General features: G+C 32.7%; 1 protein-coding gene across 5 annotated transcripts in view; it reads left to right on the plus strand.

Annotated features, from left to right (window-relative positions):
- Positions 1-12,584, plus strand: part of LOC108735737 (ribosomal protein S6 kinase alpha-5) — a 65,819-nt gene that overhangs the window by 41,122 nt on the left and 12,113 nt on the right. For all 5 annotated transcript variants that reach the window (XM_018467858.2, XM_018467860.2, XM_018467859.2 and 2 more), the window contains 2 exons: positions 2,783-2,898; positions 9,178-9,378. In XM_018467858.2, coding sequence (XP_018323360.1) covers positions 2,783-2,898; positions 9,178-9,378 — 317 coding nt within the window. The remainder of the gene's footprint in view (positions 1-2,782; positions 2,899-9,177; positions 9,379-12,584) is intronic.

Consider the following 12,584-nt stretch of genomic DNA (forward strand, 5'->3'; position numbering starts at 1 on the left):
ACTTTTGGGTGTTTCATTCCCACCAGCCAGTAATGCTGGTGGGCGGGCAGTCCCTCCGGACTACGCCGGAAGGTAGGGCGGAAGGCCCTCTTCAGCCTGCGTTCAGGAATCGTGGGAATGGGTGGGTGGTGGTTCGGGTGAGAAAGTTGAGACGGACGAAAATGGAATGAATACATGCTTACCTGTAAGAAATTTTTTGCGTAGGTTCCAGAAACGCTCCTGTAATACCTATTAATTATGTACCTACAGGCCTATTTACTTGCAAACCTATATCGTGGAAGTTAAGTATCTATTTATATATAGGTATTTAAAGTAAAATTAAACGATGCGTTTATGTTGTACCTATACAAAACAAATAATAGTAATAAGTTGTAATGCATGCTTGATTGCTGTATAGAGAATAGATTTGCAAGGTTATCGTCGTAAATTGTAAATATGTATATGTATTTATCAAGGTTACTTTTGCACGAGTAACCGTTGCAGCCTTTAAAATCTAATCAGTCGTAGCACATACTCACCGATCAATTAGAAAATTAAACACGGAAATTGAAATAGACACCATTCGGCCTATGTCTAGCCTCCCTGTACCGAAATCTAACTAATAAATCGCGTTGGAAAGTATGACGTATGCTTGCCGACATATCATCATCGTCATCTCGTCATCATCATCATCAAAAGGTCATCATTCCAAAAATTGGTCGGACTCCCAGCTTCATTCTTCCTATCCTGCGCTAATCTTTGCATTTCCGTAAAACTAGAACACACCACATCCTCATCCTTAAATATTTGTGAACATTTATCTAATCTAGGTCTATCTCTTCCCCCTCTTACCTCCTGCTTCAGCTTCTAATATGTCTCTAAAGCCCTTCGTGCTTGAGGAGGTGTCCTACCAGCTTGTTTCGTCTACTTTTTATTAAGTTCTACTCTTTTAAATACCAACTCATTTACCAACTTTGTATAAATTTATTTTCGTATTCAGCCAAACGACTACAGTAAATTGAACTATTAAAAAAGGGGATAAATCTAAAAAAGGCTTTAAAATAAAAGGCAGTCATAACTTGTGATCAAATTCACCGCAAACCATTCTTTTTTGTTACAATTTATATAATTATACAATCGAATTTGAGCTTGATATAATAGGTACATTAGAATCCGCTTATAACGACATCGAAGGGAAATGACAATAACGTCATACTAAGCGGGCGTCATGCAAAGCATAGTCTTAGAAAATAAACAACTTTCTATTTCGGTTAGTTATTTAGTTTAATAGAGAGAAGAAAAACTACAAATTGTATTATATTTATTAACATAAAAATAAAAAGAACGATGAATTGCAATATCAATATACATAAGAAAGGTCAGAAAAATGGGCAAAAATGTTATTATTAATCATTTGAGTCACTATAACCGAATATGATTTCTTGAGAATAAGTCATAATAAACGATATGTCATTTTAAACGGAGTCATTATATCCAAACATTCCAATAGAGAATTTAATATGAAAACCAAACTTAACACTGCAATTACTTCATATTAAGCGGTTGGTCAATATAAGCGGAGTCATAATAAACGAATTCCACTGTATATAGATAAGATGGACATTAACTCACAATTTTGTTTGCGACGGGGGCGAGCGGGATGGCACGGGTTCTATTCTCGACAATTACAATACTTTTTTTTGTGCGGCCGGGACGGCTCGGGTAGCGTCAACGGCGGGAATTATGAATGAATAAAATAACATACTTATATGAAGAAAGGCAGTTTTACGATACACAATCGTCGGCAGATAGGTACATATTTAATTTTTTCATCTGTTTTCAGTTCAAGGTTTCCTACCAAGTAAACTACAGAATGTTAAATTATCTTTATTTGCGGCCAGTTGCCTTGAATTTATTATACATACACATGCATGCACACACACATCTACTAACCCATGCTCCTATGTGTTATAATCTCTGATCTGTTGGTTTCGTAAATTAGGTAAATTGGGCCCCAATTTTATATTTTCTTTAAAATAAGTTGTATAATCGGCATATTTGGTAAAGGTCTAGATTATCCCCCCCAGGGGGTATTGAAAGAGGAGGTCTCCCCCATCACTGTACCATAAAAACTTTGCGGCGGTCTCGCCCCCATGAAAAGTTATGAGAGCTCAAAGTTCATTATTTTATTCACCTATTGATATCAAATCAAAACATTCTTAAACGTATATTCATCGGTAATATGTCGTTATTATATCCATAATATACTTTGAAGTGCAATAGTACTGAGGATGATACGATCTTACGTACAGTAGTACCGGGAAGAAGAAGAAATTGAGAAATGTAGATATCGAGTTTATGACACATTAAGAAAAACTTTTTTTAATTGATTTTTTTGGTTCTACGAATTATAAATATTATAAATGTTGGATTATTGATAATAATAAATAATCTATTAAATTTTATTAGATTTTATAGTGTATGAAAATTGGAAAATTACAGAACTTCGCAACCCCATAACTTTTTATGGGGGTGTGACCACCGCGAACTTTTTATGGTGGTTTACTTAGGAAGACCTCTTTCAATCCCCCCTGCCCCCATCACCGAAGGGGATAATCTACACCTTTACCGTGTATTATTTCAAATTACATATATAACACTGTTGAAACGAACATTTGGTAGCAATTTAAAAAAATCTTCCTAATTACTTGTGCATTGTAACTGTTATATACCTAAGTACGTATATATATCTAGTTTATGCTGTAGTTATCAGTAATTGTGATATTCCGATTTCTCGTTACAGATTACGTAGCTGGAGGCGAACTTTTTACGCATTTGTACCAAAGAGAACACTTCACCGAAGATGAAGTTAGGATTTATATAGGAGAAATTATTTTAGCACTAGAACACTTACACAAGGTAGGTCATTTGAAAATTAAATTGTTACGTAAAAGGTATGTATGTATGTACATAACAGGTCGACTTAAGCGTTTTTTTATGGATTCTATTACATAAATAGAGTAATAGTTGGCAATTATTGAGATTTTACCTTTATATTCCCACTTATTTACCCGTTGTAATATCGTCAAATGGTCAAAAAGGGGGCATCTTGACATTTTGGAAGTAACTAAACGTCTATCAAGGAAATTGTCTGTTGCAATGAAAGAAATTCCGCCGTCTGCATTTACTCAAGCGCGATGGATTTATTTTTTTATATGGGTGTAAATTCTGGCCAAATTCGGAAATTTGCGCAAACACGGTGTGATAATGTCCTAAATTTTACAATTTCATCACAAACGTTGAAAAAAAGAACTAGCACCGTGTTCAATAAATAAGCGTATAAATCGTCTAGTTGTTGCAACTAATAGTTACCGTTAATAGCCTAGTGGTATCGACGGTTGTCTGCCATGTAGACGTGCCCGGCTTCTGTACTCGGCCAGTGCTATAACTTTTTTTACCTAATTTACGTTTATTAACCTTTTACGATCAGTAATTTCTTTTATATTGTTAAATGTATTCATCAAAGAATGCTTTTGTTTGATTGCCTACGATCATAAGGTAGGTTGTTGTCATGTCCTTTATTTTTGTCAGCACTCGTGGCTCATCTTGTAAACATACGGCGGAATTATTCCGCTTCGATTGCGTAAATGATCAAAATATCGGCGGACTTTCAACGTAGTGACATTAATAAGTTCGCCGAATGGCGATATAAATCGTTTATGTATCTAATTAAATAGTCTACAACTTTTATTAATACATTTCTTCACGTATCAAGAGGTGAAAAAGAAGGCAGAAGCCAAAGGAAATTGGCGATTGTTGATTGAGTAGTTAAGGCGTGAAATCGACCAAATTGAATTAATTTTTCTATCACTAGGGAACTGTATTTTGTTCCTGGATAAAAAGTACCCTATGTTCTATTCTGTACCCCTGACAATGTGTACAAAATTTCATGATGATTTATTGAGTAGTCAAGGCGTGAAATCGACCACATTGAACTAATTCTTCTATCCCCTGGAACAGTATTTTGTTTCTGGATAAAACGTACCCTATGTCCTTTTCTGTACCCCTGACAATGTGTCTACAAAATTTTATGAGGATCGATTAAGTAATTAAGGCGTGAAATCGACCACGTTAAACTAATTTTGCTACCCATCAGGAACAACATTTTGTTCCTGGATAAAAGCACCCTATGTCCTTTTCTGTACCGCTGACAATGAGTCTACAAAATTTTACGAGGATCGATTGAGTAATTAAGGCGTGAAATCGACCACGTTAAACTAATTTTGCTACCCATCAGGAACAACATTTTGTTCCTGGATAAAAGCACCCTATGTCCTTTTCTGTACCGCTGACAATGAGTCTACAAAATTTTACGAGGATCGATTGAGTAATTAAGGCGTGAAATCGACCACATTGAACTAATTTATCTATCCCTCAGGAACCGTATTTTTGTTTCTGAAAAAATGTACCCTAAGTCCTTTTCTGTACCCCTGGCAATGAGTCTACAAAATTTCATGATAATCGATTGAGTAGTTAAGGCGTGAAATCGACCACATTGAACTAATTTTTCTATCCTTCAGGAACAGTATTTTTGTTTCTGGAGAAATGTACCCTAAGTCCTTTTCTGTACCCCTGGCAATGAGTCTACAAAATTTCATGATGATCGATTGAGTAGTTAAAACATGAAATCGACCACATTGAACTAATTTTTCTATCCCTCTGGAACAGTATTGTGTTTCTGGATAAAAGTATCCTATGTCCTTTTCTGTACCCTTGACAATGTGTCTACAAAATTTAATGATGGACGATTGAGTAGTTAAGGGGTGAAACCGACCACATAAAACTAATTTTTTTTTTACTTTCAATCTTCTTTTTCATTAGGATAATTGTTTTGGCATTGTTTCAGCTGATTGTAATGAGACTTTGGGATCCTAATTAAATCTCAATAGTAACAAGTCCTAAAAATTTCTAGTTTTCGGTGTGCAGCCGTTGAAATGTACCTATATACCATTCTGGTGCTGCAAGTTTTCGTATGCTAGGTTAATATGTATTGTATTGGTACTACTGTGCAGAAGGGAATTTTGGATTTTGATCTTAACAAGGATGCTAACTGTTTGTTGATGTGGTATACATAATCTCGTGTAACTGTATTTTAATAATGTCCAAGAAATCCCAATTTAACTCCTAGTAACTAAACATATGTAAAATACTCGACATTTTAGGGGACTTATGCTCATTGAGATTTTTGATCAGTATAATTTAAAGAACATTTTCTCACTTTCGATCGAAACCTATTTTGTTAATATCTAAATTACAATCAATGTTAATTTACTTAACTCCATTGTTTACTTTATGAGAACTTCAAATTATCGTTCAAATTATGATTATGGTTGAGTAAATGTTCAGCGTAATTGGAATTTTATTTTTCATTAACAAATTAAACATTTTTTATGTGACTTATATGACACTAAATTCCTGACATTATCAATTAATGTTTTATACCTATCGCTTGTTTATTATTTCCGTATTAAGCCTGTTGACCATATTTAAAAAAAAAATTAAAATACCTACCTGTACTCATTTACGTTGTAATGAGTTTAACTTTTGTAATTTTACACCCAATTCAATTTGGTGTTTTTTTTGCATAATGTACAGTTTTCGGTTAATTTTTGCCGATCCAATAAATTAGCTGTCGTTTTTCTGTGTAAACATTTGTGTCCATAACATGCTTCACGTTCTAGCCAGGTGTTAAAATAAGTTACAGGTAATCTTATTTACCCCTCTTTGGTCACCAGGTGCATATGTAATTTAGGTATATGTTCACTTGCGTGGAGAAACACCAGATGTTTAATAGCACATAAGGCTCTCCATATAGAAAACTTGGCTACTTTTTATTATGAAGATAAAAGGGATTTAATTACGGTTTACAGGATGTACTTTCTTGCAAATTCATACGAAAAGTGCCGTTTTAAATTTACAAGTTTAATTATTAAAAATTTCCGTCTTTTTGTGTTACTTTTCTAGAACGGTTACAAAAATATTCTTAGTTAGTTTATCTGAATTTTAATCCGTATTATTAATGTACATACGTAAACTGAATAGGTAGGACGTTGATCGTTTAATGCATTCATTATGTTTTCATAAATTTGCTTACCTAATTTATGGATTAGCTTTTGTATTGAATTTCATTGAAATTGTAATTGAAATCCAGTTTTTTTTGTTATTTTTATTGCTTATATAGGTAATTAATTGTAAAGAACATTAATTTCTTGATTAGCAGTTTATTAAAATTACAAGGTGGATCGCTTCTTCGAATATATTAGTTCTCAACAGCACACCATTAAGCAATTTCGATAAGTCGTTGGTCAAGTTAAAGTTGTCCATAACTGTAGATTTCCATGGTGTTTGACAAGGGTCTTACTGACCTATTATCTACTTTACAAAGCAAATTCAGTTTGGTAAATGAATATCTTCGTAAGACCTTGTCGGGCACTATGATATGCTGCAGAAATATAGATCTAATAACGGATCTTGAGATCTACCAAAATACGACGTGGTATAGGAAAACACTTACAAATACCCGTAACAATTTTTTCACATAAATAAGGAAGTCCAATAAATGCAGTTTAAAGCTTTTGAGAATAATATTCGGTTAGGTTAGAACAGTTTCGAAAGAAGAAGCAAATATCCTGTAACTTTTTTTGATTGGATCCAAGTTTAACTGTTGCCATTTAAGCGAAACTTTTTTCTATTTTTGAACACTCTGTANCATGATGAGCTAGTTAGAGACGCACAGAAGCAGAAACAGCAGCTAAGAGGAGTAGAGGTAGACCTAGATCAGGTTACTGTTCACTAATAGTTCAGGATGTGGGATGTTCTAGTTTTGCGAAGATTAGCATAAGATAGGAAATAGTGGAATTTGAATTTAAAGTAGATAATATTTATTATCATATATATACATTAATAAATTACGAAATTAGTTTTATCTTTAAGTAGTATAAATAAAATATTTTTTTAATTAACATAAACTGACTTTACATTTTTAAACCGTTTTGGGCCCCCGAAATGTTTGGTGAAGAAAATATGGCCCGCGGGCTTTGATAAGTTAGACAGCGCTGCTATACACGATCTATTAAAATAAGGAATAAGTTTTAGTTGAAAAAATTTTCGATGGGACTCATTGTTTGAGTCGATTGTGATTTTTTTGCATATTTTGACATTCTGAACAACAGTTTTCTATAACTTTTTGTTTGGACCCACTGCCATTTAAACAAAACCTTTTTAGGGTTCCGTACTTACGAATGAAAAACGGAACCCTTATAGGACCACTCTTGTGTTTATCTGTACGTTTGCCACAGTCAATTTGATTCGAATCTATTGGACCGATTAAGTTGAAAAGTACACTCATAAATTCTGTGACCAAAACACGGATGCATAACGTAATTTAATTAATTTTGAACATCGGGATCATTTTACGGGGGGTTAATAAAAAAAAGTTTTGCAAACTTAACCGTGTGACAAATTAAGTGAAAGGGTTTGTTGTAAGGGTCTCAAATATATTTATAATTTTAAAATAGGTAGAGTGTTTCTAAATAAAATTTTGAAAAAAATATAGAAAATAGTTCTTTAGTTATAGATTACAGGAAAACTAATAAGAAGTCTATGTTCTGAACATAACGTGGTAAATCTTTCAACAAAGTTTTGGAGTATGAATGTATGGGAGAACATGTTTTTTTATTGGTTCTCGGGTTAGGGTTTCATATGTCCGAATGAAAAACGGAACCCTTATATGATTACTCGTGTGTCTGTTTGTCCGTTTTTTCTATTTTCGAACACTGTAAAGTAAATCGAATTCAGATGCTACAGACCATTTTGTATTAATACAGGGAATAAGTTTTGTTTGAAAAATTTTAAAAATTAAGCTTATGATTTGACCACTACAATGAGCATAGTGCGGACATTTTGGACCACCCTTCATGTATATGTAGGTACCTTAACATGAATATTGTAAATTGAGCCCAATGTAGAAATTTTTATAAGTGCATCAGGGTTAACAGTTTTGTTAAGAATGTAGGTTAGGTCAGTCTTTTTTACTAATTAGTACTGCTGCTGTTTCAAATTCAAAATGACGATACACTTACATAGATCGCAGTTGACGACTCTTCGAAACATAATATGTATTAAAAGTAATTCAGACTTACCTTGATTTTTATATTTAGTAACGTGTAGAAGATTGAACAGTACTCTAGATAAATAAATATTAGGAAGGAGGTCATACAAGGATGCACACTGTCACCAATACTTTTTAATCTATACATATATCGGAAGACGCAATACATTTCATCGAAGACAGGGCATCTTTAGGGATAGATATATAAAAGCAAAAGATTGGTATGTGCGTTAGCATCTAGTAAGGATGAGTTAGAGATACTGACAAAACCGTATTGTATGAAAATAGATAAAAATAAGTAGGGAAAGGGTGATTTATAAAGATAGTAGAGGAACAATTAGGAAAAGTGGCTGATTTTCGGTATCAAAGAAGTCAGATGACTTGGGATAGAAGGAGCAGTAGAGATAAAAGAGATGATGGCAAAAGTCACTTCGATGCTCACTAACAGTTAATTTAGAAATCGAAAAAGATTAGAAAAGGATTGGAATGAGGAGATATTAAAAAAGGCATGAGAACACAAATTAATAAGAAATACGTGAGATAATGTGCTAGGATACCTTCTTAGACATGATGAGCTAGTTAGAGACGCACAGAAGCAGAAACAGCAGCTAAGAGGAGTAGAGGTAGACCTAGATCAGGTTACTGTTCACTAATAGTTCAGGATGTGGGATGTTCTAGTTTTGCGAAGATTAGCATAAGATAGGAAATAGTGGAGGACCGTGTCCAACCAATCTTATGATGAGGATGATGACGATGAAGATTTAGCATAATGTTAGCGCGGACATAGTTACTGCCAACATACATGTTAAGGCTTCTGATGTTAATGTTAATACTCAACAAACTTTTAACACCAAAGCGTGTAATCTCTTGCACAACCCATTCCTTTAACATTCTTGTTATGATCCCCAAAATTAATGTCATAGTTTGCATAAACGTAATCATACTATCAGATGCTTGAATGTATGCACATATATATATTGTTTTAATGTCTGGTGAGAAAACTACGATTTATTTTCAATTTGTTACAGTTAGGAATCATCTACAGGGATATAAAATTAGAAAACATACTACTGGATGATTCTGGACACATCGTGTTGACTGATTTTGGCCTTAGTAAGGAATTGTCAAGGGACCAAGAGGATGTGGAGCAAAGGGCATATTCATTTTGTGGTACGATCGAGTACATGGCACCAGAGGTGGTTCGGGGTGGAACTCAGGGCCACGATATTGTAAGTATATAAATTATTAATATGGTACGCATGTATGTTTTACAATGTGTACTATCTACACACTATGATTTTCAGGGTAATAAGCAAATAATTTAGACGTTAGCGTAGATAAAATTGAAATGATTATGTAATCTTTGAAACAAAGTTTACTATTAAAGTCGATTATATAAGAGATAAAATTAATGTTGCTAGATATCTGCGACACAGGAACTTGTATATGTATGTGTATGTTGGTATATAAAAAACGGACCTTGAAGTTGTTAAGTAAATGTGAAAGTAGGTATACATAAACATAATCACTTTTACAATTTTTCTCCACTTAAGAAATTAGCTATTTTTTTTCCTTAACTTTCGTTTTATATTATCTGTGCTTGTTCTAATCAGAATCAGAGATGTGATTTATTTGAAATACTTGCATTTAAAATGCAAATATAAAATAAAAAATAACTATTTTTAACTTGCATTTAAATACTTTTTTGAAAAAAGCATTTTGTACTTTATTTAAAATACTTTTCGAAACGTATTTTCTATTTGTAAAATGCAAAATACATTTTTGCCGTTAAAAGTTTTACAAATATCACCGATCAAACATTATATANATTTTACATCAATAAAATTATTTGTAACCCTATTTTGGCTCTGATCTTTCACGCTAAACAAACTATTTTGGCATCAGTGTCTTTTTTCCAATTAAAACGGGCGACGAAGACAAATAAGGAAGCATATAAAAGAATTATTTGTTGCTGAACTGAAGAAAGTATAACATAAAGATAGAAAAACTATATCTTAATTACTTCAAACAGAAAAATGTGAATCATACTCAATCATCGCAGCGAGTGATATAGTGCAAACACCACTATTAGCCTAGAAAGCTTCCAATATTTAAAAAATGAGCAAATGCCTGCATGGTTTTCTTAAAAAATATTTTATATCTACTTAACTAAATGTAGAAAATTTAATAGGTACCACAAAAACGTATTCATTTGAAAAGTATTTTGAGAATACGTATTTTGCATTTAGCATTTAAAATTCAAAAGGGAAATCCATTTTGTATTTTACATTTGAAATAACAAATCAAAAAAGTATTTGCATTTTTATTTAAAAAATATATTTTGAACATCTTTGGTTATAATACATATATTATTTTTATGCAAATTGTAATTGAGTGCTGTGGAACGGTAATTAAGTAAACATTTAACAATCGAAAATTCCAGAAAACGAAGAGTGTTTCGACGCCCAAGGTGACAAAGAGACTAACCGAGGAAGACACTTTAGCTGTCGAAACGCATTTTAAGTTTCTAAAAGTTTTGCAGAATTTTGGGTTTTTAAGAGTTTATTTAATTATTCTAATGCATTGCTACTACCACATGCTATTAAGTAAATATTGGTGAGGTATTACTCCATTTGAACACGTACTTAGTACATATATACATCTGAAGCATCCAATTGTTTTACTGGAGTAGCTTGTTAAAGGTTTGTTATAAGTTGACAGTTCAAAGACCGAGCTCATACGAGGCCTTATGCATAATGTTAAAAGCATTTTAGGTAACAGAACTTTGGCTTTTAAATTTCAAACGGAGCGATTAGATAGTGACCAAGAACGAACGTGATAACAACCAAAATTGGTGTTAACAACCGAACGATTTTTACATTTTTACTTATAGGTACCTACGGATACATCATATTAATGTATTATAACTGACAAGTGCATAATTTGTACGATGTGTAATTAGTATGGTTATAATTTTATAACTTTCAAAGCTTACGAATGTATGAAAATTAAACTGAAGGTTAATACGTATCAGATAAAACTAATAAACGCAAATTTTACCCATTTATGAACTCTACATATAATACACGTACATTTGCCAAAGATAGAGATGCGCAAAATGGTTTTTAAAAATATTTAAACTCAAAATGGAAATACTTTCAAATGAAAAATACAAAATAGATTTCCTTTTTGTATTTTAAATGCTAAATGCAAAATACGTATTTTCAAAATACTTTTTTCAAATAAATACTTTTTTGTAGTACCTATTTTATTTTCTACATTTACTTAAATATAAAATATTTTTTAAGAAAACCTTGCGGTGCAGACATTTTCTCATTTTTTAAATATTGGAATTTTTCTACACTATGTACCATATCACCAGCTGCGAAGATTGAGTATGATTCATTTTCTATTTGAAGTGATTGAGATATAGTTTTTCTATGTTTATGTTATAGTTTCTTCAGTTAAACTGGAAAAAAGACACTGATGCCAAAATAGTTTGTTTACCGTAAAAGATCAGAGCCAAAATATGGTTGCAAATAATTTTATTGGTGTAAAATCAACATCACTCATTTTATATCAAAATATTTACAACCCCGTTTTGTTTGTAATCTTTTACACATTGTAACAATGGAATCCATAGTTTCCTTAGCTTTGGGTTCATTTAATAAATGAAGTTTTTCAAATCGTTTTCTAAAGATTTTGAATTATACCTATTTATTAGCACACCACAATATCTTGTAATTTTCAATTTTACACAGTTGGCGAATATCAATTCGATATTGTTTTGCGGGCTCTTTTGTCGTAATTCATAGAATTTCGTAGTTTCTTGATAAAAGTACGATAAGTAGTGATTTGGCAGGTGCTGATATCAATTTGGAACTTCAAAATTCCGTGGACCATGACATTGAACCTGGAAAACAATATCGATCCAATATTATAGATTATACATTTCCAAGGAGTTTAGATTTTTTTGGGATTTCTTCAGTTAAAGAATTAGAGGGCATTCATGGAATGTCTCTTTGTCCCCTTTTTAAGCTTCTAATACCTTCAAACGCCAATGTGAGCAACTTTCATTCATCATTTTATATAATGTTTGTTCGACGATACTCGCAAAACTTTTAACGGCAAACATGTATTTTGGATTTTACAAATAGAAAACACGTTTGGTAAAGTATTTTAAATAAAATACAAAATGCTTAACTGCCAGACGCGGATCGCGATTTCAATCTTTTTGGATCTCATCAGCGCGTCGCAGGCAGCTCCGACAGAACACAGACCAACTTTTACCTGCTGTCTTAACAGCGCGTTTTAAAAAATACCACAAATGGCGCGGTAAACGCCATCTGTAGTACGATGCTACATTTTAGGATTACGCATGCTCCAACAAGGTCCATTTAAATATATGGATATCTACTTGCTGAAACGAATCCCG

Source organism: Agrilus planipennis, unplaced genomic scaffold (assembly GCF_000699045.2).
Source record: "Agrilus planipennis isolate EAB-ADULT unplaced genomic scaffold, Apla_2.0 scaffold32, whole genome shotgun sequence".
Lineage (NCBI taxonomy): Eukaryota > Metazoa > Arthropoda > Insecta > Coleoptera > Buprestidae > Agrilus > Agrilus planipennis.